General features: G+C 51.2%; 9 protein-coding genes across 9 annotated transcripts; 4 read left to right on the forward strand and 5 right to left on the reverse strand.

Moving 5' to 3' along the window:
• Positions 1-85: 85 nt before the first annotated feature.
• Positions 86-1,685, forward strand: SETTUDRAFT_103699 (uncharacterized protein; the record flags this gene model as incomplete). The annotated part of the gene is made up of 5 exons (XM_008024040.1): positions 86-109; positions 194-208; positions 461-575; positions 631-766; positions 821-1,685. The coding sequence occupies 5 exons, from the start codon at positions 86-88 to the stop codon at positions 1,683-1,685; spliced, it is 1,155 nt and encodes a 384-aa protein (XP_008022231.1).
• A 2,920-nt stretch (positions 1,686-4,605) lies between these two features.
• On the reverse strand, positions 4,606-5,373 carry SETTUDRAFT_75244 (uncharacterized protein; the record flags this gene model as incomplete). Its single annotated transcript, XM_008023756.1, has 1 exon — positions 4,606-5,373. A coding segment is annotated over one exon (768 nt), but the record flags the coding sequence as incomplete, so codon positions are not given.
• Positions 5,374-7,700: 2,327 nt separating this feature from the next.
• SETTUDRAFT_175431 (uncharacterized protein) lies at positions 7,701-9,302 on the forward strand (the record flags this gene model as incomplete). The annotated part of the gene is made up of 1 exon (XM_008024041.1): positions 7,701-9,302. One exon carries the CDS (start codon positions 7,701-7,703, stop codon positions 9,300-9,302), a length of 1,602 nt encoding a protein of 533 aa, XP_008022232.1.
• A 1,820-nt stretch (positions 9,303-11,122) lies between these two features.
• Positions 11,123-12,173, reverse strand: SETTUDRAFT_102675 (uncharacterized protein; the record flags this gene model as incomplete). Its single annotated transcript, XM_008024042.1, has 2 exons — positions 11,123-11,387; positions 11,452-12,173. The coding sequence occupies 2 exons, from the start codon at positions 12,171-12,173 to the stop codon at positions 11,123-11,125; spliced, it is 987 nt and encodes a 328-aa protein (XP_008022233.1).
• An 851-nt stretch (positions 12,174-13,024) lies between these two features.
• On the reverse strand, positions 13,025-15,457 carry SETTUDRAFT_175433 (uncharacterized protein; the record flags this gene model as incomplete). Its single annotated transcript, XM_008024043.1, has 2 exons — positions 13,025-14,005; positions 14,039-15,457. 2 exons carry the CDS (start codon positions 15,455-15,457, stop codon positions 13,061-13,063), a joined length of 2,364 nt encoding a protein of 787 aa, XP_008022234.1. The 3' UTR covers positions 13,025-13,060.
• Positions 15,458-15,726: 269 nt separating this feature from the next.
• Positions 15,727-17,683, reverse strand: SETTUDRAFT_25642 (uncharacterized protein; the record flags this gene model as incomplete). Its single annotated transcript, XM_008023651.1, has 4 exons — positions 15,727-16,197; positions 16,245-16,931; positions 16,999-17,546; positions 17,599-17,683. 4 exons carry the CDS (start codon positions 17,681-17,683, stop codon positions 15,727-15,729), a joined length of 1,791 nt encoding a protein of 596 aa, XP_008021842.1.
• Positions 17,684-19,088: 1,405 nt separating this feature from the next.
• SETTUDRAFT_103609 (uncharacterized protein) lies at positions 19,089-20,692 on the reverse strand (the record flags this gene model as incomplete). Its single annotated transcript, XM_008024044.1, has 2 exons — positions 19,089-19,251; positions 19,302-20,692. The coding sequence occupies 2 exons, from the start codon at positions 20,690-20,692 to the stop codon at positions 19,089-19,091; spliced, it is 1,554 nt and encodes a 517-aa protein (XP_008022235.1).
• A 2,143-nt stretch (positions 20,693-22,835) lies between these two features.
• Positions 22,836-23,789, forward strand: SETTUDRAFT_102306 (uncharacterized protein; the record flags this gene model as incomplete). The annotated part of the gene is made up of 1 exon (XM_008024045.1): positions 22,836-23,789. The coding sequence occupies one exon, from the start codon at positions 22,836-22,838 to the stop codon at positions 23,787-23,789; it is 954 nt and encodes a 317-aa protein (XP_008022236.1).
• Positions 23,790-24,971: 1,182 nt separating this feature from the next.
• Positions 24,972-26,839, forward strand: SETTUDRAFT_103040 (uncharacterized protein; the record flags this gene model as incomplete). The annotated part of the gene is made up of 6 exons (XM_008024046.1): positions 24,972-25,400; positions 25,459-25,926; positions 25,980-26,183; positions 26,234-26,447; positions 26,526-26,566; positions 26,633-26,839. 6 exons carry the CDS (start codon positions 24,972-24,974, stop codon positions 26,837-26,839), a joined length of 1,563 nt encoding a protein of 520 aa, XP_008022237.1.
• Positions 26,840-26,932: the final 93 nt, after the last annotated feature.

Genomic DNA, 26,932 nt, shown 5'->3' on the forward strand with positions numbered 1-26,932 from the left:
TTCGCTGCTGCTGCTATTTAACTGCCGCCTCTGCCGCTGCTGCTCAACCCCCCAAAACACCCATTGCACTCGCCCTCGATCCGCAATGTCCGCAGACACCGTTGGAAAGGTATGTCCCACCACGCTCAACCCCGCGCTCCCCTGCCGTGACGCGACGCGCCTCAAGGCTCCAGGCTGACTTTGACTTGAACAGACCATCACCTGCAAGGTACGTTTGGCTTCATATCCATCGCCCACAGACTGCCACTTCGCCATTCTCCCTCGCTCCCTCCAGCCAGCTTTCTGCCCCCAAACTGCGACGACGGTTGCAGCTCTTGGCGTGCGGGTCCGCAGTCAGCGCTGCAACGCGTGTAATCGTGCGGATGCTAGCGGACAGGAGGCTTCGGGTCTTGAAATCGGCACATGACGACACGAGCTGCTCCCAACAAGCCCACGAGCCGCCTCGCTGACGGAAAAACAGGCCGCTGTGGCCTGGGAAGCCGGCAAGGACCTCACCATTGAGGAGATCGAGGTCCTGCCGCCCCGCGCCCACGAAGTCCGCATCCAGATCTACTACACGGGTGTCTGCCACACTGGTATGTGGAACAAGTCTTTTCCCCCCACTGCTCCAACACCATCTAACGTGCACAGATGCCTACACACTCTCCGGCAAGGACCCCGAGGGCGCCTTCCCCATTGTCCTTGGCCACGAGGGTGCCGGCTACGTCGAGTCGGTCGGTGAGGGCGTTACCAACGTAAAGCCCGGTGACCACGTCGTCGCGCTCTAGTACGCTACGCTACCCCTCCCATGCATAACAACGCACCGCCTAACACGCCACAGCACCCCAGAATGCAAGGAATGCAAGTTCTGCAAGTCGGGCAAGACCAACCTCTGCGGAAAGATCCGTGCCACACAAGGAAAGGGTGTCATGCCCGACGGCACTTCGCGCTTCAGGTGCAAGGGCAAGGACCTCCTCCACTTCATGGGAACATCCACCTTCTCCCAGTACACCGTTGTCGCCGACATCTCCGTCGTTGCCATTACCGAGGATGCTCCCATGGACCGGACCTGCCTGCTCGGCTGCGGTATCACCACCGGTTACGGAGCTGCCGTCATCACTGCCGGCCGTGGCGGTGTCGAGGCCGGATCCAACGTTGCCATCTTTGGCGCTGGCTGTGTCGGTCTGTCCGTCATCCAGGGAGCTGCCAAGAACAAGGCTGGCAGGATTATTGTCGTTGATGTCAACGACGCCAAAGAGGAGTGGGCAAAGAAGTTTGGTGCTACCGACTTTGTCAACCCCACCAAGCTCGGCAGCCAGAGCATCCAGGAGAAGCTTATTGACATGACTGACGGCGGCTGCGACTACACCTTTGACTGCACAGGTAACGTCAGTGTGATGCGTGCCGCGCTCGAAGCTTGCCACAAGGGTTGGGGCGAGTCCATCATCATTGGTGTCGCCGCCGCTGGCCAAGAAATTTCTACCCGTCCCTTCCAGCTCGTCACTGGCCGTGTATGGAAAGGATGCGCTTTCGGTGGTGTCAAGGGTCGCAGCCAGCTGCCCGGCCTTGTGTCCGACTACCTGAAGGGTGACCTCAAGGTCGACGAGTTCATTACTCACCGACAGCCTCTTGACAAGATCAACCAGGCCTTTGGTGACATGAAGGCTGGCGACTGCATCCGCTGCGTCGTCAACATGCGCGAATGACTATCTCCGCCCCTCCAAGACCAAGCATTACCATCCAAGCTGTAATTGTTTGAGCGTTTATACCTTTTCCTTTGTTAATCCACGACACACGTGGCGCTGCTCAAGACTAGAGGGTGTGGTGCATGGCGAGGTGTTGGTGGGAGTTGATGAGAGCATGAGACGGCGTTGATGAAGCATGGTTGTGGGCCTGGAAGATGATTTAGCCGGGCTTCGTATATGTATGATGAAAAGTAATAAATGACTTTACTAGACTTGACGAGTTTTGCGGATATGTAAGAAGTCACGTGTGGTCTGAGCAGCGAGGGTATTAGCTAACTAGCAGCTTTTTTCTTAGCGTCCAACTCATGAAGAAACGAAAAGAATAATAGCTTGTGATATCATGTCAACCTTGTCCCTGCAACGCATGACATGGAGTGACATGGTATACTCTGGAAACCTCATAACTGCAGCAATTGAGAAGCAACATTTCACGAACTACTACTACGTCAAACACATCATCTAAAAATAAGTCAATCACAATTGCAAAACAATCACATCACCTGAATTCCAATTACAAGAAACACCACCTAACCCCAAGTATTCCAGTTAAGAATCCCATCCCATCACGTGCCGGCACGCCTCCCATCCGGCTTCTATTCTGACAGGCTTTGCGTTCCGCTGTACCCGCGACCCCACATGACCAACGCGCCAACACTCCCAACGCTCAAACTTCGCTAAGTACATGCACCAACCTGCGCTTGCGCATGCATTGTATTGCGAAGAAAGGTGGAAGAAAGAGGGGAATATAGTGTACCATGTAACATACTTTGCACTCTCAACCCTACGCATAGCATGCAACCCCGTCCAAAAAAAACAGGTTTCTACAAGTAAGTAGAGCGAAGACAAATAAGGAAGCTATATAAAGTATTCCACATCTTCAAACACCAACATATCACTTACACACACACACACACACACACACACATGTTTAGTGTAATACGTGTTAAATGCACAGTAGACAGGTACTGTAAAAAGAAAAAATTAAAATAAATGCACACATGTCACACAGAATGCGAAACGAAACCTGTCACGTCTACAGTATGTATGGCCTTGAACAACATCAACATCAACATCGACAGCAACATCGACAGCAACATTCATGATGATAGCAAGCCCCCCAACCCCTGATCTGCCTTCCGGATGAGACACGCCTTGATGCCTGAATATAATGCGCGCATCTTAAGTCTGTTACACGGGGGAGACCCATGAGGGTCTTACGTTGAGATCCAGATCCTGATCCTGGATCCTGAATCCTTGATCCTTTATTTTTTGATTTTTTTTTCGAAGGGGGGTCGATCGAGGTGGAGATGCGGGTGGAGATGGAGATGGCAAGGAGAAATGCAGATGCAGATGGAAAAATAAAAGCGTGTCATGAACGCGAGTCGCACGAGTCGCATCAACGCGCTTGGCATCTGCCAGCTATGCCCTAAGCCAAGCAACAGGAGTCTTGTGGGGGTCGTCGGGGGGTCGGGGGGGGGGCCTAAAGTAATGTGTGTGTAGGGATGCGATGCGATGCGGCAAAGCAGGGGGATCGGGGGGATCCCAAATCCCCCTTCCAACCCCCCCCCCCCGCTTCAACATTCCCTCCCCATGCAAAACCAAGGTTACACAGCTGATAATAACAAAAGAAAAATTGGATTACAGACTACATGAGGGTTTGGGGGCGGTTCAAAGCGAAAGATGTAGTTAGTTCGCGCGCAGTGACTGCGTTGCGATGCGTTGTGCAAGATAAAAAGTGGTTACGTACATCTACTTACTTGTGCCTAGTGCGGAGTCGATCAAGGATGGGGATACTTACGGACAGGGATGGCCACATATATGTTGAACCCACGTACTTAGTATGAGCGAGTCGTGCGGCGGGAGGGGGGGGGGAAAGCTTGGTTTGACTTCGTTTGCCTGGATGCCTGAGGCTGATGGGGATTATTTGGGTATGCAGGATAGAGGGTTGAGGGTGGTGGATGGAGGATGTGGGTGGGAAAAATATGAGTAGAGAACATGATGGTTGGATCGATGTATGTGCTGTTTGGGGGTTTAGTCGCGGAGATGCAGAAGGGGGGGATTGGATTGGACATGGGACTTTACTGCGTCTTTACTATGTGTATATATATATGTGTGTGTGTGTGTAATACAAAGGGACTAGAGATACACAGGAATACCTCTAAAATTTCTTGCTGTAGCACTGAATTAGCCATCACACCAAAGTCACCAGAGAAAAGTCACAGCAATAGATGAATCAAAGATTGAAATATGAATAGTTCATATATTTATACTATAAGCTAAAGCTATTCATAAGGAGTGTAATTAGAGCATCAGGTGTTCCCAAGACCCAAGACCAAAACTACAGACTAAATCAAAACACTAACACAAAACTACCCTTTGGTTCTAGATACAGAGAGAAGCACAGCTCTCGATCTGTTCAGGTACCAACTACATGCCCCGCTATTTCATCCTCCAGTGGTCGTTATATACAACGCTTTTTTCCATGTAAAAATGTTGTTCCTCCAACTATCCGTCATACATGATTTTTTGGTTGTCGTTATAGTGAGCCAATGTGCATCAGACAAGTCGAGTGAGCACCAGCTTAGTTGCGCTCGTCACCGATAAGGTCAACCTCCTCCTCCTGGTCGTCGTTGGTAAGAGCAGGCTGCTTGTTGTTCTTGGCCGCAGCACGCTTGCGGGCAGCAGCACCGGCGACACCAGAGGCAGGAGCGGCAGAGCCAGCTGTTCCACGAGTGGCACCAGTGGAAGCAGTTGAAGCACCGGCAACACCAGCGGCGGGGGCGACAGAGCCAGCGGTGCCAGCAGTGCCAGCAGCGGCGGGAGCAGCAGCGGCGCCAGCAGTGCCAGCGATGGCTCCAGTGGATGCACCATTGATCGTTGCGCCAGTGTTTGCTCCAGTGGTTGCTCCAGTGGCTGCTCCAGCAGTGCCGGCGGTGCCGGCGGTGCCAGCAGTACCAGCAGTACCAGCAGTACCAGCAGCGGCCGCAGGAGCAGCAGCGGCGCCAGCAGTGCCAGCAGTACCAGCAGTGCCAGCGGCGGCGGCGGCGGGAGCAGCAGCGGCAGCGCCAGCCATCTGAACAGGCACACAGCCACCGAAAGGTCCAGCACGAGCGGGGTTCTGGCAACGGACCATGCAGATGTTGGCCTGGCCAGCGACGGTACCAGTGCAAGCCATGCCAGCGGGCATCTGAGCAGTGAGGGGAAGATCCTGCATCTGAGTGTCCTTGTTGCGGCCACGGGCGTTACCAGCAAGGTTCTGGGTAACGGTCATGGGCTGCCAGTTGGTTCCAGTGGCAGTGGCGTCGACCATGCACTTGTAAGGACCGGCACCGTCAGAGTTGACTTGGTGGACAGTCATCATGACCATGCCACCGGCGGTGACCTGAGGAAGAGTAGGGCCGTTGAGCTGCATGACCTTTGCGGTACCGGCGGCGATGTCGTTGGCACCTCCACCGAGCGTCTCACCGCAGATGGCAGCGGCATCGCCACGGAAGCGAGTAGAGTCTTGCTGGAAGGGGTTGCGGCCAGTGCCGTCACGAGGAGTGTTGGGGTCGACACCGATGGCGGAACCGGCACCACCTGCGTTGCCAGTTGCGCCAATGATAGCACCGTGGCCAGCCACGAGGGAAGAAGAAGCCAAAAGGCTGAAGGAGACAATGGAGGCCTTGGAGAAGTACATTTTGAAGTTGTTGTGGGGATTGTCTGAACCGGTCAGAGAAGATTATATAAAATAGAGTGAAGGGGAATTAGGTAGAATGGGAAGAGTAGTGATTACTGTAGATTGTTGGTTGGGAACCTTTGATGCTGGATGCTCTTCTTTGGAGGGCGATGCAGGCAATCTTTATACAACTCTGGACAGCACCAGAGGTGCATCGATCTTGGTGTTCGACATGTCGAGGTGCATCGGCCTTGGTTGGTCCCGCTGCGATGAGGCACTCCCTGTTGGTCGAGACGTGAAGGGGTCCCCGGTGTGGGTTTCAAAACTGGAGTTAGGGTCCAGGAAACACCACCTGAGTTAACAGAAATGCTAATGACAAGATGACGAAACGTGGTTGAGGCATGAGTAGCCTCGAGAAACAAGTGTTGCAAGTCTTGGCCTGGGGACAGCGGCGCCTCGACAGCGGCGAGCTTAGGCCGCTTTCGCCAAACATGAGCCACTGAACATGTTTGTGATGGGCGATGAGACGTCTGACCAGAAGGCAGCGAGAGATTTGTCGCGTTAGTGTACGACGGCTCGCCCCAGGTGTCGTGAAATTACATGTCTGTCCGGTGTCCGGCCGCTGCGCTTCGGTTGGCCAGCGCCTACTTGGACACAGAAAGTGGTTAAGCATCTGTTAGTGCGAGAATTCAAAGCTTGGCAAGCTACCCAAATAGCTGTGCATGATATTGTGAAACAGAAAGCGGTGGCTGAGGCTGGAGTATTACGGCCGACTGTGATGGGCGCGCTGCACACAGGCAGTGAGCCTGGCCTCGACACTGGGGAGGCGGCTCTGGCGCTGTCAATCCAGCTGTATCGTCGAACAGTGGTAGAAGGAATCATTGAGGTTCTCTTCATGCTGCAAGCCACGTGTGTGGAATGCAGTCAGATGTCAACGAGCGGCATAAGCCTCAGTGGCTTGAGGCTGCGAGGATTAACCAGATTCCTCACCTGCGGACAGGCGCCGATCCAGGTTTCCAGCAAATAAGGTTCCCGACGTTTACAAATGGTGATGCACGGAATCATCCAGGTCGAGGTTTCGCAGTGTCCGTTTCGGGTGCAAGGTTCCGTTTAGTGTGGCATCGGCAGTTTCAAAGGCCACGGGACGAGATGTGGAGAAGTTTTCTGGCGCCGGCACAAGCACGATCCGACCTATACTCGCCGTTTGTGGCTGTTAGTGCGCGAGCGTTACCGGAAGCGTGTTTGTGAAGGAAGCAGTGTGAGGCAAAGTCGGTCGGTGAAGGGAGGATGAGACGCCGGCTTTAGTCACCCATCTTGGCAACCGCCAGCCTTGGCACCCGAGGCACCTGCGCCTGCACCGCCGCAACACCAGCCTGCTCGACGCCAGCGGAGACGTACGGAGAGACCGTGTCGCGGACAATCCCGCCTTCAATGCAAATGCCACGCAGCACCTACTCGCCAGCAGTAAGCTGACTGCATACATGCTGCCGCAAACCCGCCATACTTGGGCATCTTCGGGGCATTGACAGGTTTGGGACGCCCCGCACACAGCAGGGAGACGTAAAGGAACGAAACCGTATTATGCCGCGATTTTGGATTGGCAATTGGTGCAGCCTAGACAATGCGGAAAGAAAAGACTTCTTTCGCGATAGCTATGAATAGATCTGGAACGCGTTGTGTGCCCTCGTCCGCGTTGCTGACTACTGCACGAAGAAACCTTTCATAGCAACATTGCCTTGAAGACGATGAAGTAGATCTAAGTAGCACTAAGTATTGCAAATCAAGGAATCTTCGGGCGGCGCATGTCACGGCATGTCATCATGGCAAGCCCAGCCATCTATGTCACGATTGCCTTGTGCCAAAAGGTATCTGGCCGCACCCACACCCACTGCTATGTGCACTGTTAGCAAGCGCTATCCATCATCCAAGTACTCTAGACGTAAATGCTGCGAGCTTCAGGTCTGCAAGAGACACTTGAGCCAATCAGGCAGGTGGATGGCGGTCTTGGCAAATGACGTCACTCCCATCCTCGCTGCTTGCATGGCGTCTGCGATAAGATGGCACCGCCGTAGATATTATCAAGAACCATGACTACATCTGTTTGATCGGGATGGAAGCCGAATGCCGTTGAGATAGCTAGCCGTCACGAGATATGCAACACTGCATCTGCGAGAATTTCATAAACAGCGATTCTGGGCAATTGGTAAATTTCTGTTTCCACATCCTTGGCCACGTGCTAAACCCGGAATTCCAGTATGGTGACAACCAGATATTTAATTCTTGCGGCAATTGGCGGCCACGTCCTGTCAGCACTTAAAATGCCTTTCGATGCACGGGAAGCAACCATTGACTCGGTTCATCATGCGCTCTACTCTGGCCTGTCAACATGTCGAGAAGTCGTGTCTTCATTTATTGCAAATATCGAGGCAAATAATCACCGAACCAATGCTGTCATCACATTGAATCCAAAGGCCCTGGGAATTGCCGATGAACTAGACGAGCGGCTTTCGGCTGGCAATGCAACTGGGCCTCTGTTCTGCGTTCCGATACTGCTCAAGGATAATTACGACACTGTAGACATGCCTACTACCGGGGCAAGTCTAGCCTTGGCCCACTCTCAGCCCACCAAAGATGCACCGAGTGTGACGGCATTGAAAAATGCGGGTGCTATCATTCTCGGCAAGGCCAATTTGCACGAGCTGGCCCTCGAGGGTCTCAGTGTTTCTTCGCTCGGAGGCCAGACCATCAATCCCTATGACTCGACCCGGACGCCTGGAGGAAGCTCCGGAGGCACTGGGGCAGCAGTTGCCGCTTCTTTCTGTGTCCTGGGCACTGGCACAGACACAGTCAACTCGCTTCGCAGTCCAGCATCTGCCAATTCACTGTGCAGCATTCGGCCCACACGCGGTCTGATTACACGAACAGGCATCATTCCGATATCATCTACTCACGATGTCATTGGACCTATTGCGCGAACGATCAAAGATGTGGCAGTTTCACTCACAGTAATGGCCGAGGCCGGTTACGATGCATCCGACAACGCGACTGCGCTGGTTCCCAATGCCAATCGCAACATCGACTATGCCGCTTCTCTGTCCAACTTCCCTCTCAAAGGCCTACGCATCGGGGTACTAAACGGCTTGTTCAACCGTACCGACTCTCCAGAGGTCACTCCCGTCAATAATGCCATGGATTCTGTGATATCGCGACTATCAGCCGCAGGCGTAACCATAGTACCCATCGACGATGAAATCTACAATGCAACCGCCATCCAAGCATCCTGGGATGTCCAGCGCTACGAATTTCGCCAACTAATGGACGAGTACCTGCAGCGGCCCTCGCTCCAAGGCGAGCACCCCAACACACTGGCAGACCTATACTCGCGCAAAGCCGTCAATGGTTCAGGCGGAGAATTCCTCGTCATCCCAGCCGAGTACGAATACGTCAATACAGCCCTCGTCTCCTCGACAGCCAATGACACATACGACGCGCGCCAAGCCGGAATTCGCAACCTGACCTTGGCTCTTCTCAACACTTTTACGTCCAATTCCCTCGATGCACTCGTCTATCCCCAGCAGAAAAACCTCGTGGTGAAAATTGGCTCGCCCTCGCAGTCCGGGCGCAACGGCATCTTGGCCGCGCTAACGGGAACCCCCGTCGTCATGGTGCCAGCCGGCTTTTCCGAGCCAACCCACGAGGCGCCTGTTGGTGTTCCGATTGGAATGGAGATCCTCGGGAGGCCGTGGGAAGAACAGAAATTGCTGGGTATTGGGTATGCAGTTGAGCAGTTGTTGAAGGTGCGGAAGAGTCCCGTGTGGGCGAGAGATGCGGTCGAGGTGCCCACATACAACAGTGTACCTGTTATCACGCCTGACAAAGGGAATGTAGCTGATGTGTATCCTTTGGGAACATTGGAGTAATCATAGATTTATGGCAATTACATGTATGTGATACGTAGATCTAGGATTTTTTTCAAATCAGGTACTGTCAGCTCGTCCACCAGTATTCAAAATAAATATCACCTTTGATAAATAACATGGTTACCTCTCAACTCGTAGCATAATTCTACTTTTAGAAAATATCTATAATCAAAAAAACTTCTTTGACGTTTGTAACCGTGACAAAAAAAAGGTAGAAATTTTTTTTGTTCATTTTCTTATTTTTTAATATGACTAATATAGGAACATCAACAATAATAGAAATAAATCTACAGGACGACAATCGTACACTCTACATCTCAAACACATTCTAAACCCGCAATTTATCATCCCTTATTCCATATACCATATACCGAACTATCCCAAAAATCCGAATTATCCACTCCTCTCAAATTTTCTTTCCGCAACAACACACTCCATAATCGCCAACCACCAACCTACAATATGCACGCAGGTATTTCCATTCCAGCAGCACCCCCCTTTAAAAATCCAAATCTATCCATTCTAACACTAAAAAAAACCAAAATTGACATATTGAAGTACCAGCTTCCATCTAATCTCACTACAGATCAAGAGTCCAGAATGTGGAGAAAAAAAGAAAGAAATACACAATACCAAAGAAGAACAAAAAAAGAAGAAACACTCCCTGAAACACCTATTTCATAAAACCAAATATCGTAGAAAAGAAAAAGAAAAAGAAAAACATACCCAGAACAGCGGTAAGTCAAACCTAGGAGAAAACAACAAGCCTGGCCATACCGGGTACCCTGCAGAATGGAACATGTCTTGAATAAAATTTGGTAAAGCAATATAAGCGTCAACATGTCCTATAGGCAGGGAAGCACACAAGCGAGCTACATACGTATACTTAACTCTGGATTACGAATCATATCGTCGATCTGCCAAGTGTTATGTAATGAAAAAAAGGGCTAGGGGACATACCCTGCATGTGAGGTGAGTGAGTACGTGTAATAGATGAGGCGTACATGTCATAGGAACAAGAAGAAAAGGGGTGGTACGGTACGTATGTGGGAAAAAAGACATCTTCATGCATCCATGTGAAACTTCCCGGGAAAAGGGGAAGCGGGGTTGAATGATAGTAATACAGTCTATTCGTTATAAAAAAAACATGACGATGCAACGGAACAAGACCGGCTACGTGCATGTAGCCATTAGTAAGAATACCCGCATAATACCGTCGTTGTAAACGTATACCCTGACTGTCTTTCCGTAAAAACCCTCATCTTCCAAGCGCCTTTTACAAAGTCATCATGCCTTCCCCCACCTCTTTCCCCTTGGCGTTTTCGCTGTTGGCGCATGTCGTCAGCGTATACCGCTCTGACGCACTGCAGACGCAGCTCAAGGAACATCGAGATCCAGGGTTGATTGGTATCAAAAAGTGCCGAGTCCTCGTCCTTCCATCCAGGTACCAGGTCGTGGATCAGGACCAATGCGCGCGGATTGGTTTGCGCAGCCAAAAGGGCGCAATGGGAAGGGCGCATCGAATAGCACTGGGTGTATCGTCCGGCTGATCCCGGGATATAGCCCTGCTGCCCAATGCTGACGGGAAAAGTGTCGATCGCTCTGTCAGCCGTAGCCGCGTTGATTTGCCCGCGGCTGCCTTGAACGTATTGCATGTAGAGAGCAATGCGGTTACGAGTTTTGAAGTTCCACGGCGCCGTTTGTAGTTAACGCACGGGGGGTTGCGCCGTTTACCCGGCAGTAAACGCGAAACAGGTGCGTCGCGTCTGAGACTTGCGCATATGCTGTAGGCTTTTCAGTGTTTGAAAATCATCAATTCTTCAGTTGTTGTTCTGGCCTGATCTTAGTATTTTGCCGAGCATCCAGTGAGCGAATTGCAAGGCCGGCATAATCATGGCAGCAACCATACGGGATACGAAATCGTGCAGCCTCCACAATACCGTCTCTTGGAGCGCATCCACATCAAGATTCCTAGCTTGATCCATTTGGTCTTCAATCTGCCGTCGCAATCTAGCCGCTTTGCTGGGCAGCTCCAAGCCCAAGGCCAAGTACAAAGCGACGATGATCCATTCCATAATTACTTGCCTAGCTCAGTGTCAGCGCGTGCGCAGCGTTGCCTTGTAGGGATCGAAAAGGGGCATATACGTACATGCAGAGTTGGATCGTGACACTACCGCTAATCACGTTGAAGCGCATGTGTTGCCAGCCGTCGAAATCATTACTCTCCCAGCGCTCAAAGGCGAAACACATCATGTAAACAACGTCGACGACGAAAAAAGGCAGACTCAGCACAACCGTGGTAAGGATGCGGACCTCATCCCGGTCAGCAAGATAGAGACGGGCTGAGATGACAATGGTCGACCAGACGAGCACGACGAAACACACGACGTAGAGCAAAACTCCCGCCTTGGTCGATTCCGTGGCCGCAAAAGTGGGTCCGTCTCGCGAATCGGGATCGATGCCGCCGGCGACAATGAGAATGAAGGAAATAATGAGGGGAATGTGCAAGACGAGCAGAATCCACTGCATGCGGCGTCCCTTGGGGCGGGTGGTCGTGTTGAGCAGGCTGCTGGTGGACATGAAGAGCGGCGTCAGGCCCATGGTGGTCAGAATGGCGACGCCGCTCTCGAGGCTCGTGTTGGACGACTGGCCTATGGGGTACATGGTGGTGGCGGCCAAATCGAGCGAGACCTGGGTGAGGCGGCAGACGGAGAGGAGCGTGAGCCAGATCCAGGGCGAGCTGCGGCCGAGGCCCTGGCGGAAGATGAGCCATATGGAGACGACGAGGTAGACGAAGAAGATGATGAGGGTGGCGATGTTGACAATGGCCGGGTAGGTGATGAGGCCCGTGTCACTGCTGGAAGTGCCCATCGATTGCGAGACATTGGTGGTGAGGCCCGGGTGGGTGGTATGGAGCACGCCGATGGTGGTGATGGCGAGGGGGCGAGGTTGACGTGAAGAAGGATGGCAATGGGGTCAGCGTCTCGCTAGCTCCGCCGCCCGAGCGCTCCGCCTCGATGCCAAGCGCGTCGTCACGTGCCGGCGAGCTCAACCCTGCCCAGCCGTCTTGGGGCAATGCCACGTCTTTGGCTGCCTCTCTGCAGCGCTCCATGGGCAACACCTTGGTTTCTGCACCTTGGCCTTGGTAGTCGGTCCTTTGCCATGATTCATTGGCCTGGCGCCCACCCCGTACGCCGCGACGACACACAGCCATGCCGGCGTATTGCGGAAATGAGAGGCGGCCATCGCGCTGCCCATTGCCAATGAGGGCGCGCTGCTGCGCCAGCCAGGGCGGCACCGTGTCTTCCGCCATCCGCGTCGCTAGGGCTGTCATACAGTACTAACTTAGACATACAGTACACGATCAACACGCAGCCGCTGCTCGGCCGCCTCCAGCCATCGCGATAGAGCTGCTAGTTGCGCGATCCAGCCGCGCGTCACGTGCGCCGCCCATGCAGTCTCGCCAGCGCTGCGCTAGCCCGCCCAAAAAGACATCACACGCACTATCGGGTGATCGAGCAGCCTGCATCCAAGCGTCACAGCACGGTGGGGAAAGGTTTGGCATTGTGCAAGGCCAAGCGATCTCTTCCGATATTAGCCTTCAGCTGCGACAGGCCAACTCTCTCCCACCCACATGGGCCGGCGCCCGTGGGAGTGCAAAAATTCAGACAAGCCTTGTGATCGTCCACCCATGTGCGAGCCAAATGCGACGCTGAGAGCCCCCCTGCTTGCCTCATCCGTCGTGACATGTATATACTTCAAGCTAGCCGGAAGGTCGAGCCAGCCCATCCGTAAGCCCTAGTCAGCCGCCGCCCATGTCGTCTTGCCCAAAGAAAGGGTATCTTGCTGCTGGGATGTGGTTCGTGAAACTGTATGCTCCTCTCCACCCCCAAATCAATACTTCGCGGCGTGAAATTCCACGCAGATCCGTGCAGTTTTTCAGCTGAGAAGCCCATGCTCGCCATTGCATGTAAGAAGTCATTCCAGGGGACCTCGCCCGGCAGATCAGGATTCGACGGTGAGTGGAAGAGGGCCTTGAAAACCTTGTATGCCCGCTTATCAACTGCAAACGTCTCTGGGGTCTGCGTAGCTTCGTGAGGAATGGAGTCTGGCGTCCCAACTTCGGCTGCCCGGGTGATTTCTCCCCGAGTTTTGGACTTGGTAGTAGGCTGACCAGTGGCGCCACGGTCAAAGGTACCAGTGATTTGCTTTGAAGCATCATGATAAACACTGGAAAATGGCCTATAGACATATTCCACTTGAGGCTCGCTGGTCGCCTGTTTCTTCTTTTTCTCGAGCTCTACCCAGGGCGGCGTGCGCTGAATGGCACGATCGCCACCGAGCATGGACAAGACCATGTCATGGTGCGAGCTACCAACCCTAGACTTGTAATACTGGTCTACAGCTGCCCACAAGGTGTCCAGGTTCGCTTCAGATTTGCAGAGCAACTCGACGTTTTGCTTGTTGCGGCGGCGCTGAACAGGGTATTCAAATTTCCCATCAGTCGGATCGGCGTACTTGTAGACTTGGGAGCCTTCGAACTTGACGCTCATAATCTTTGGCCAGCCCTTGAAAACTGCATTGTACTGACTGCGAAGCTCTCTGTCCTTGAGCTCCATTCCGTCTTCGATCTTACGCGCCCACGGCTGGAAAAGATGGAGTTGATGGAGACATTCCGACACGACTGAAAGTGACGATAGGCGCTACGCAATCCATGACGTGATCAAAGCAGCCACTGCAGCATCTTTCCTGACCAGATGTTCAATTTCATCTGTCACTGTGTGTAGGCCGAATAACGAAACTTGCCGATCGTCGAATAGAATGTTAAATAGTGGCATTAGGTTGTTGACTGCGTGATCCTCACGCGGTGGGCGAAATGCCGAGCGAATCATAGTCGTATTTGGGTCCTGGGGTTCGCGCTCACAGAACAGGCGCATTGGTGGGGAGCCAAACAAATCCATCTTGAGACCATCGACTAAATCGATTCTTGCTGCATCCAATAAGAAACGGAGATTTTGGAAAGCGCCCAGAAAGGCACCAGGCAAGTCTTCTTCGGGCTTTAGTTTATCTTTGCATTTTTCGTAGCGGGAGGCAATGTTATTGACCTGTTTCAACACCTGATCAAAAGTTGCGAATCCAAAGTAGGCATCCATGACGACGGTGCCTAGTACGCGATTCCAAAAGAGGGGACGACCAGGCTCTCTCAGCGAAGGATGCTCTCGATCCGAAGTGTCCCACAACATCTCCTGTCGATGTTCAGAGCGCCGTTGCATTATATCTGCGAAATAGCTCGGATCCTCGCGCAATGCCCACAAATGATCCTCTCTCCAGTTGCGCTCTGCAGATGCCAGAGCTTTTAGGCGATCAAAATCCAAATGCGCAGGAATTCTATAGGGCGCCTCGAAAGAGATGACTTCCAGAGATGTGGTATCTCCATCCTGGGTGATCGGAGGTCCGGGGTTTGGGACAAGGTCAGACTCGGTCATGTCAGGTATGTCTTGGAGCAATATCCGACAAACCTTGACGAGAAAATCCCAGATACGTTCCTGGATCTCCAAAGCTTGCAATCCATGTCCAGGATGCATGCCGACTCCGTTAGTCATGTTCTCAAATGCGTCTTCTTCATCATCATCCCAAGACACGAGCTCCCCGTATGTCTCAGGTGTTGTTCGGTCGACGAAAAGCATCGTATACTCGTTCAAGAACCCAGGCATGGTTGCACCGCTCGTTTCTCCCAAACGAGCTTGTTCCAGGTCTGAATGTACAAACTCGTGTGGCTGATATCTCCCACGGTAGTGAAGCATCAGCAACAAGGACTTTGTCTTGGTGAGGTCCTCTAGGTTGATATATGGCCACATATATGCTTCACGCGAATTGGAATCCGGCTGCTGTCTCCATGCAGCAACGTCAGGGCGATGCTGTGAACACATGCTGGGCCATGCTTCTAACAGAATTTTCTTCTTTTGTGCGTTTGACTTTTTGCTCCAACGCTTCCTTATCGTCTCTTCGTGACGCTCAATGATTTTTTCTAGCACTTCATGGTTCTGGAAGATTTTGGCTGCACGTTCGCGAGCCTCTTTCTGAACACCCTCTGGAGTCAAGAAGGCAGAAGGCATAGGCACGTTTCCTGGTAGGTTTTGGAAGAAACTTGACATATCCATGCTGTCTTTAATGATTTATCTACCAGCAGAAGGTAAGAAAGGAACGAAGGAAACTGGGCTGCGAACTGGGGTGGTCTTTGGGGGTGTGCGTGCGACAAGAACGAGGAGGGGGAATGACAGTTGGGTTGGCACCGTTAGACTGTGGGGAAAGCCACGTGATCTCGCGAAAGCTCGGTCTTACGTACTAACACAAACACGTGGAGCAGTGGTGAAACTTAAATCGTGGGCATCCAATCGTTAGCTGAATTATCCGTCTCTTCAGTTTAAGGCAAATGATCCCCAATCGCGAATCCCTTGGAGTTTGGGATTGTAAAGTGAAGTCCGTCTCTATACATGACCTGGTCCATCTCTGGCGAGCCTTTTACCAGGACCTCATTAGCCTGGGCAATGATGTCGGTCAAGGAAGGCCTATCGGCTTGATTAAAGTTCACACACCGCCGCACTAAATCCTTGATGCGTTGGCTATATTTACTAGCAGCTCGACATCTTCTGCACCCTTCCGCGAGCACACCATGTTCGTCATGGGGCGCATTGTTGCGTTCACATTCGACAGCCACGGGGACTTGACTGCTAAACCGAGCGAAATAGGTGCTTTTATTTCCGCCATCGCAGCGGATCGGTCCATGATCGCCATAGCTGTTCGTAATCAGTGTCCATGCAATGTTACCGATGCCCCAAACATCTGTCTTCTCGCCCAGTTTGATTTGATAAGGAGGGGATTGTTGATGCATTTCCTAACGCAGTTAGCACGCGAATATCCCAAGTTGTTTCGGACACTTACGGGAGGATACCGGCCACAGACCGAGATGAGAAAGTCTTCTGGGTTGTCGGAAAGCGGGCAGCCATGACTCTCGGGGCTGAAGAAGGATATACCAAAGTCGGTAAGAATGGGAACAAATGGAGGCTCTTTGCCCCAGTTTGTATTCGAGCCATCCACGGCTTTGTCGCTACCACCCAGTTCTTGTGTATCTGCTTCATGAAATATGCCGAGAGGCTCATCAAGGGGCTCCTCTTTCAGTAGGGCAGTCGTATCCAGAAGGACATTAGTCGTTTGCAAGTCAAGATGAGTGATCGATCGCCATCCCTCCACTTCTCCACCTGACACCGTTCCCTTCTGTAAAACTAGGCAGGCAGTGGCCAGTGCTTTTAGCATATACCAGATGAAGCCTTCTGGGATAAACTGATTCTGGCTAGGATATTTCTTATACCAATTTCTGATATAGGGATAAACTGCGTGGTATATATCACCCCCAGCCTGGAAGTCGAGATATAGTCTGTAGCGTTTTAATCGCATCCATAATCGATGTCCACGACAGTGAATGAGATGGCGGCAAGAATCAGGCTCCACAATACGTCTCTCTTCCACAAGCTCGTGAATCCTGATCTCGCGAGGTAATCTATCTCGCCAGTTCCTCGGATCTCGCCACTGACTGTTTACAAAAGTGGTAGCTTCCTTGATTACCATTCTCTACAACACACGTAAGCTTCATATACCAGAGAGGTGTTAATCTAGAAAGAAGAAACCCCAAACTTACGTCTTGAATGTTGTTTGCGGCATCAGTTTGAACCCATAAGCCCGCGGCACCAAAAGCCCCACTCCCTAACATGAGGACACCGCGCCACTGAGACTCATCCCTTGATGGAGACATAAGTGGTTTGGTACCGAGCCAAGCATCTTTTGATGCTTTGTCTGTCTTGATAACCTCTGCGTCAAAGGGTGGTAGCCTGGGTTCAGGAGACCATGGAAGCCTTGGCCAAAAGTCATGCAGTTGGGAACTAACATATCGAGGTTCTGGAGCGGAAGTAGGGGCGGGGTCGGGTACTGGAGCTGGAGCAGGAATTGGAACCGGAACTGGCAGAAGTGTAGGTGCAGGTGGTGGTGCCAGCATAGGCAATGTTCCAGTCGCTTTCGCATAATGAACATGTGCGAGTGTATATGGCACTACTGGAATGGGGTTTGGGATCGGTAAGCCTGGGCTCAAGACTGTCCGCCCACCATGCGCGTCTAGTGTTCCGACATCATAATGATATTTGACAGCTGGGTGCCCAGCCCATATCGTGGAAACAGTGTGGTTTCGCTGCGCTGTGTCGCCGTTTAGTGACAAGACATCGAATCTTCATAATTGGCTACTTACCCGGTGTCCAGTTTCGATTAGCATTAATGTATGCAACAGCATCTGCTCGAAAGTAATTCCAAACGTTGCTATATGGAGGAGGCATGCTGTGTCGTCGCAGTGCAAAGATATGGCAGCAAAGATTGAATCCGAGCAAGAGAGATATGATTCTGTATGTCAAGATACGTCCGATGAATAAGATACGAGAAAAAAGAATAATAGGACAAAGGAAGCACGGTAATAATGCTTCAGGAAAGAAATGCCGCAAGCAGATGTAAAAGCATCTCAAACAAAGCAATCGTCCAGAACTTTGCGTGATCCGACAAACAATGAGCATCTCTATTTTTCGAAGATTAACAATGTATCTCAATCGTTAGGTCCAGGCTCTACATAGCCAAAGGCGTTTTCCAGCAACATAGTATTGCTGATGGTGAGATGAAAGAGGGTTTTGAATGCGACAAGGGGCAGCGGCGTCGTTCTCTTGCATTTCATCGATGTTTGTCATAGCGAAGATTATCTGCTGTGGGCAGTGTTAGTTATCCACCAACACAAGAGACTTGATGGAGGCTGGCACAACAGTTTGTTCCAAGTAGAGTGCAGATGTCGTGATGCGAGCAGAACGGAGGGTTGTGCCATCGTGCCATCGCCATCGCCGTCGATGCCAAGCAAACGCGATGGAACGTGCACGCCGATGCTCTGGCGATTTCCCCAAATAGCAAAAACACTCAACCGTCGATTACAGATGAGAAGTGCAACAATTCATCACCATGACCTTACCGCATTGGGAGAAGTGCAGGATGACGCAGAATACGCCTATCTGAACAGTCCGCTGTATGGTTAATCGCGATCGTCCAATCCGAAAATCACACGCCATTGTCCGCGCGTTTCGTGCAGGTCGACGCAAGGCCGCGTCAATAGGTGCCATGATCATTGCCTATTTTGCCTTGGTTGAGCAGCATCATACGACAATGACCAACCTCTTTCAGGGGAAACCTCGCAATGCGACATACTACTGGCTGACTGATGATTCAAGTCAGCGCATCGGCATGCGAAACGCGGCCACCGCACCTACACTCCAGCGAGTCTTTGTCCTGCCATGGCTCACGTTTCGCCATCCGCTGTCGCGGATTCATATCCGCGAAGGCGAGTTTTCCAGGAACCATGGCGGTTCCTTGTTCGGACCGTAAAACACTTATACGCTCGGTATGCTGCTTTTCATTTGGCCGATGCATGCCGTTTCTACACCGCGGCACTGGTTCGGATGACGAAGTATCTATGCACCTGGAAGTACGAGTGGTCTCTCGCTGTAGACTGTCATTCTGGTGGTCAGCAGCTGGCGGAATACGCCGGGTTCTCATTGTCATGAAGGCACATTTCGCTGCCACACGACTATATCAGAACATAGAAGACGCGAGTCGAGACCAATATATGCTTGCAACACGGGCTGCGCTTTTTCTATCTCTGTTCTGTTTGATACAGGCAGTGAGTAGTGAATAATCATTACCAGGCCCTCACTTCCTGTAAAAAGTACTCATGCGGTACTTTGTCTCACCTTCATACGGCCCAAGGTCGGCCAGCGCTTGCTCGCCTTCGCGTACGATGGCTTGACGGATCCTTTCGCTTCGTGGCTTGATGCTTACTTTGAAGACCTGCGGGCGCATATTCAAACCGTTGCTAGAAATCTGTCAGCTTTCTCCTATGGCAAAACGACAAGGAAGACTCACGTATAGTTGAAAATGTCAACAGGAATGGGCTTCCCATGCTCGTCCAGCGCTGGCTCGATCTTGAAGCCCCAAATCAGTCGTGCGACTGTCAACCATGTCCCTTGCTCCGCAAGTGCCTGACCCGAACATACTCGTCGTCCCCAGCCAAAAGTCATATAGCCACGCTCTCCGGGGAAAGGCCGCGACTCGGGATGGTCTTTCAGGAATCGATTTGGGTTAAAACGATCGGGATCTGGGAATTCGCGTTCGTTGTGGTGTATCGCCCATACGTTGCCTTGCACCCATGTCGACTGTGGGATGAGGTAGCCATTGTAGTAGTCGTCTTGGACTGGGGCATGAGGCTGGCCACCGATGATGGCTACTGAACGCCAACGAAACACCTCCTTGACAAAGGCACGAATATAAGGTAGGTTTGCGTCGTCTTCGAACGAAGGGCTTCGATCGGGTCCGACAACACGATCCAACTCTTCCCAGGCCGCATTGAGAGTTTCTGGAAATGCGCGCATCGCAAGCACAGCTGTGATGAGTGTGCTGCTCGAAGTATCAGATCCAGCACCAAACAGATTTCCAGCCAACGAGGATATTTCTTCTTTCCTCAGTCCATATTTTTCTTGTTCTCTGAACAGCATCTTGGCATAGCAATCATCATGCCCGGGCTTTTCATTAGCTTCACTTGCGAGCGAATAGAAGAAATCGTGGCCGCGATGCGACTTTTTCTTGGACCCCATTCCGTGTTTCCAAGGCGCATATTCGGTCGGCACGCGGGCTAGTGCGGGGAATGTCTCCATCAACATTGGAAACGTCTTGCCAGGTACATTGAGATCAGCCGCACGATGCATCAATGCAACGACTTCGGTGATGATGGGGTCATCTGAACTTGCAACGCGTCTTCCAAAACCAATAATGGACACCACGCTGGTTGCGTATCTCTCAAAGTGCGCGACGTATTGCTCAGGCGCACGAAGCAGGTCAAGAGCAACAACCTTGCTTTCGTCGTTCTGGAAGCCGCGGTATTTCTTCACCTGCTGGATACCGACGCCTTGATGTGTCAGCTTGCGCAAAGTTCGAAACCGCTCGCGTTGAGCCGGAGTTGTAGTGATCAGGTTAACGAGGTTGTTCTGGCCAGAGCCCAGTTCCGCGAAGACCAACATGCGTGGCCGCGAGCAGTATATTCCGGCTCTTTTCTCAAGCAGCTCGTTCGCTGCCCACGCATCGTTGATCCATACGGTGGGGTTTCGCCCAATCCAGTATGTTATCAGCGGAGAGTTGAATTTCTTCGACAGTTCCTCAAAGTAAATCCACGGCTTGTTGTCAGGCAACTGAAAGGTGTTTCCAACAATAGGGTACGGAAAGGGCCCAGGAGGCTTTTCCACATCAGCAAGAGTCGTCATACACTCCAATACAATGGTCTTACCATCTTCGATCTCATATACAGCATCCAGGCATAGTCTGCGAGGACACCGAGCGCGGCCGTCGCTAAGACCGCGAGGGCGAGATTACCAACACCAAACTTCGATATGCCATATTGAAGATAGTGAACTGGCAGCACCTCGAAAAGTTGTTCGATCGCCATGTTGCCAAGTGGAGTGCGATCCTTTTGTCAGGGCGTACAGACGAAGTTGCTCAAATCCTTGGGTTGCCGTTCATCGCAAAGCAAAGATTTGGCAAAGTACTCGACAACCCATCATTTCAATACCGGCTTGCAGACCTACTGCGGTCACATCAGACTAAACACATTCTTAGTGTGGCTGCTTTCGGCGACTTGCTGGCACAAGGTGGGCAACCCCACATCACGAAGGTGGGGCATGGACACCGGGTAAAGTTTGAAACTTGTTGTGCATGCACCTGTAACGATGTTACAACTTCGCCAAGTATTGAGCCAATCCCAGAGCCGGATCGGAGGAAGTACCTGCCGCCCTTCATCAGCCATTCGCCCGAGGTCGGATCCGAATTCGGACCCGACTAGGATAGGTATATATTGAGACACTCCCTGTAGCTAGCTCTGTAGACTTTTGATATCCTTTCGTACAAGGCCTATAGGTGGCTTGTTGAATCTAGGCTCTTTGTGATCCCACGCACTCCCATATGCCTCTGAGTGATCCTACGACCGAAACAGATCCGACCTGCCTTACCTGCGCCGTTACAGCACCCCCTCAACAAATTAAGTAGCAGGAGTCTATACCGTAACCTACTACTATAACACAGCACAACATTAGAATTCTATAATTTTTTTTAATATATAGAATCTTTGTAGTACTTAGAGTAATAGAACACTTAAAAGATTTCTAAAATATAGACTTTTTGCTCTGTTATGGCGTTGTGATGGATAGAAAAAGCACAGACCACTGCCATTTTTTTTGTCGAGGGGGTGCATGTCGTGTAGGTGTACCCGAAGGCAAGAATCCTCCAGATATTCTTCATTGGCTCATACACGTATCTAGGGTATATATGCCATGGCCAATAGGGGTCGTGTTCAAGATGGTCGGTTAGCTGGCTCCTATTGGATAAGTAGAAGCGCGACGCGACAACGTGGCGCTGCTCATAATACGCTAGACTTGGCTACCCGTTTTGATCATTGCGTTTCCATGAATGCTTCATGCACCTGGTACTTACATAATTAGCAGTCATCAAAATTTGCACTACATATGTTCGATCAAGGGGCGCACCAGCGACGACAGCAATAGAGTTTGCACTTTAGCGCCGATATCGAATCAACGTACAACGGTCGCTGGAACGCAAAGTGGCCTCAAGTAAGCTATAGCGGAATTTTTTCATCAAAGTTTGTAGAAGCTTCCCCTGGAATAGCCAATGATAAGTTCCGTTCTGGTCCACTAGTAGCTCTTCTCAGTGTCACGTCTTAAGTCAGAACCATGGTCACACTTTACCCCTCAAAGTACGTGGCTCGCGATGCGCACACTGTGAAAATATGAATCGCTGATGCTCGCACATCTGCAATTTGCAAGTGAGTCACAGCGGCACCACGACTCGCTTGGCCGCGGCATGGCTTCGGAAATGGTGATGCTTGTATGCGCTCCCGAGGAAAGAAAGAATGACATCGTACACGGCCGCAAGCTCGAGGAACTGCCTGGCGAAATACTCGGTATGATTGCTGAGTTCTTAACAAGGCCACAACTGCGCATGCTTCGGGGATTAGGCAGCAGACGTATTACGCAACACATAGACCACGTCTTTGTAATTACAATGGAATCCAGCTCAACAGGAGCACCTACTGACAGTTTTGTATAGGCTGAAGCTCACTTCAGATACCACCTCTGTCAAGTTACCAATCCCAGCAACGAGCGCCTCAGAAAACTTAGCCTTTCTCGCTTTGTCAAGTACGTGCACACGATCGAGATACGCCCGGAGCTTCACTGTCGATTGGACCGAGTCTCGGAAAAACCCCCGGTATACAGGCTTCCTTGTATAACTAGATTGATCGAGGTGGAGAAATTTCTTATCATCATCGACTCCATCCTGCTAGGGGCACCGAGACTCTCCAGACTTACTATTAGGGCGCCCAAAGGTCTCAGTGGAATGGATGACGAATACTTGATACCGGAACCCCGGTCTTCGGATATTGGTCCATCGCGAAACGTCGCGTTTCGTCGGGATTCTAGTGGAATACAAGATCATGGTCATGTTATCGATGCACCCTCCTTATCTCATCTCGTCTCCGAAATGGTCCGGCGTGGGCTGATCATGGTGCCGCATCTCCAGGAACTCCGTGTCCTTGGCTTTGCAAATACAGAATGGCAATCATTATTAGCATCGGCCGAGATGACACTGTGTGAACTGGCACTTCAGCCATCTGCCTACAACTTAACGACTATAGACTTGCAGTTGGAAATGTCCACTCGTGGCCCTAATAACTGCCTATCAAGCCTCGTAGAAGTCACCAAGAGGACTATCAAACTCAAAGTCTTGCGAATCCGCTCAGGTCCAAAAGCTCTCAGTCAATACCGTATTCCCACCGAGTATTGGGCACCTTTGCTTAAACAACTTGGTGAGAGGAAACCACCGTTCAAGCTACACACGCTCGACCTTGACGGGCTCGCTACAAGCAAAGTGGCGCCAACCCTGGACCGCATCGTTGCTGCTCACTCCTGTTCTCTCCGTCGTCTTGTCCTCGGGCACACCAACTTTCACTACCCGAATACTCTCTACGCATTCTTCTCCGCTCTGGCAAAGTCAGACGTGAGTTACTTCGAACTAAGCTGGTTATTTCTTCATCATAAGAGTTTGCTTGTGGCAAGCAGTCTGTCTTTCGCCCAGGTTCCGGACGAAGTCCTAAAGATGGGGGTTAAGGATCTAAGATCTGATTGCGATATGTCTAACTATGACTGGATCGTCATCCGCTGGGACGTCGACCGCCATGACGCGGCCGTGGTGTATGACAATGAGGATGGCTTTTACGGGCAGGATTGGATCAAGAGGTGTTGCCAGAACGCCCTCACTTCGATAGAATGTGGGGCCATTGATGACTCTTGAACTAGAGGTCATTGTTTTGCTCGATGCCATTGGAGTAGCTGCAGCGGAACTTGCATTTCTTCTTCTTCCAGATGGGTACTCATGGATAGTGACATGCGACGTCACACTTCCTACTTTGTACTCCATTATTTCTGATTACCGCAAGAACACAGAAACATACATCAAGCCGGATCATGAATCCGAGTCTAAAACAAAAGAAAAACTTTTTGACTATATCCAGACATCCCTGCAAGCAGAGTAACGTGTCCATGGATGCCTGCGCATATAACCCGCCCCCAGAACGGGTAAAAGCGCCCGTTAGCGGGCCCCACATCTCTGTACATGAAGCCGCAAGGTCGACCTTGTTTTCGCCTTTGCATTCATCCTCGTCAGCATTTGTCGCATGCAGAATGCAATGGTACGTATTCAAGCCCTGCCACTTCCCCGCAGTGGCCAAACCAATCATTTACTAAGGATTCATCACCCGCTTCCTCGCGATTGCTGGCACGCGCACATCACTGACTCAGCTTCTGCAGTGAGAGTTTCACGGCATTATCATTCCGCCCACAGGAATTTCATGTCCTGTTATTTTGATGGCATTGGTTGTTTTGACGGAAGACCTCTTGCTACAATTATAGTGGGTCCCTCCACCAGTTCTAAGTTGGGGAAATCCTGGAATTCCGTCATGTAGATGAGCGCGGATGGGAACCCCTTCTGCAATACTCCTACAAAACTCGTTTCAGGTGGTTGTCTCAGAGTTTGGGAAATCATGAACTGCACTTTTCTGCCTCTAAAGACGCGCATTTCCGGGTTAATCATACTTCAGAATAGAGGAGAAGAGAAGACCAAACATGCAATCAACTCAGTGACCTAGGCCGTCCCGAGTGGCTAAATCTCCTCCACAATCCGATACTTGATTCACTCTGAGGGTTGTGTCACAATGAGCTGAGCTTTACAAGCCACTATCGGCAGATATTGCACCAGGATTAGAGAGAAGGGTAAAGATCTGCATGTGAATTTGGAGAAACGAACGCTCGGCTATGCTCACAAAGAGCGATGATATCTCGAGAGAGGGAATCCAGCTGACAGCTCATTTCCCTTTGACTCGGAACCTTTGGCAGGACGAAAATTACATTTGTCTGTTCCTGGGACCCCCACGCCTTTCACATCTTCGTGAAAGCCATCCATCAAACAGCAACCAACATGCCCGACCTTACTAGTGGCCTACTCTCCAATTGGAAATGCCTTTCAGCATGCACACTGGTCTCGATGTCGCCATTCCAGTATGGCATTGATTTTGGCGCCATCGGTGGACTTCAAGCCATGAGGGGCTTTCTCGAAGTCTTCGGACATCCTGATCCTACAAGCCCAACCGGCTACAACATCTCGACTAGTCGCCAACAGCTCATCTCCTCTTTGATGACCTTGGGCGCGTTCCTAAGCTCGTCATGTGCAGGAGTGCTGGCAACGAAGCTCGGAAGACGACAATGTCTATGGCTAGCTAGCGCCCTATGCTGTGTCAGTAACATCGTCATGATGACCACTACGAACATTGCGGGGCTTTATATCGGTAGGCTGTTGATTGGTATTGCGAATGGCTGGTACATGACATTCTCGCAGCTGTACATCCAGGTAAGCATATGAATATCAAATCCACTTGCCATTGGCATCACACTTACTATCTGGCAAGGAATCTGCACCAGCGCGCTATCGTGGTCTCATGATCTCTGTCTTCCAAATCTGGACATCTATAGGATCCCTCATCGGCACTGTGATTGATAACGCGACACACGACATGGATGGCCGCAACGCGTACATCATCCCACTAGGCACCATCTTCATCGTCCCGTTTCTCATGTCCATCGGACTTTTCTTCATTCCAGAGTCCCCGCGATGGCTAATCCTGGTCGAAAAACAACAAGCGGCGAAAAAAGCCTTGCTTTGGATGCGCCCGCATCCAGAAAGCGTACCAGAAGAGGTTGCGGAGATTCAGGCAGCCATCGATGCGGAGAAAGCTGTCAAGGCCAGTGCAAATTTCATGGATATCTGGAGAGACCCGGTCGATCGCCGACGTACTTTGCTGGCTATTGGAGCGGTAACGACTCAAGCTGCTTCTGGTGCCATGTTCATAATTGCATATGGAACGTACTTCTTCCAGGTAAAAAAAGCAGCCATTCACTTTGCATGAGCACTGAACTGACTTCGACATAGATTGCAAAAGTCGGTAGCCCGTTCATGAACACATGCATCTTGACTGCTGTTGGCGTCTTCGCAATCACAGTCAATAGCTGCGTGATCTCCAAGATCGGACGGCGCCGCGTCTTCCTCATGACTGGGCTTTCAATCTGTGGCGTCACTCAGCTCATCATCGCCGCTGTATACCACGTCAACCCTGGTACAACTGGTACCGGAAAGGTATGTGTCCCTCGACGTCAGGACTTGCACTCGGCGCTGACACTGCCAAGGCCATTGTCGGATTATCAGTGATCTACATTATTGGTTACAATGGCATGATAGCAGCTTATGCTTGGCTCACTGGTGGAGAAGTTCCATCACAGCGCTTGCGTTCGTATACATTTGGTATCGCATCTGCAGTTGGGTTTGCGGGTGCTTGGCTTTGCACCTTCACGGCCCCTTACTTTATCAACCCTGACTCTCTTAACTGGGGCCCAGAATACGGTATGTCAACCTCTTCATGCATTTCAAAACTCTGGAATATTTGCCTTTTGCTGAGATTGATGCTGACACCTCTGACAGGCTGGATCTGGGGACCTTCTTGCTTCATCACCGTCGTATGGGTATGTCATTACCAACGCGCAGTACTTTCTCCATGTATCATGAGACATATCGCTGACATCACCCAGGTTTACTTCTACCTTCCTGAGATCAAGAATCGTACACTGGAGGAGATTGATGAGATGTTTGAAGCTAGACTACCTGCTCGCAAGTTTAGAAAATATGTCTGCACTGGTCATTATATACCTGGTGCAAGTGAGAAAGGCGAGCGACACGACAGCGAGAAGGATGAAGTGGTACAACAGGAGTTTATGGGTGTTGATAAGAGTGGCTGAGATGCATTTTGAAGTTTGTGGAAAAAGAGGTTGCAAGACTGGGCTTTGGACTGTGTAGTTGCGCGATCCTACCTTTGAATATTAAAAGAATGC

This window comes from Exserohilum turcica (assembly GCF_000359705.1).
Source record: "Exserohilum turcica Et28A unplaced genomic scaffold SETTUscaffold_11, whole genome shotgun sequence".
In the NCBI taxonomy this organism is placed as follows: Eukaryota; Fungi; Ascomycota; class Dothideomycetes; order Pleosporales; family Pleosporaceae; genus Exserohilum; species Exserohilum turcicum.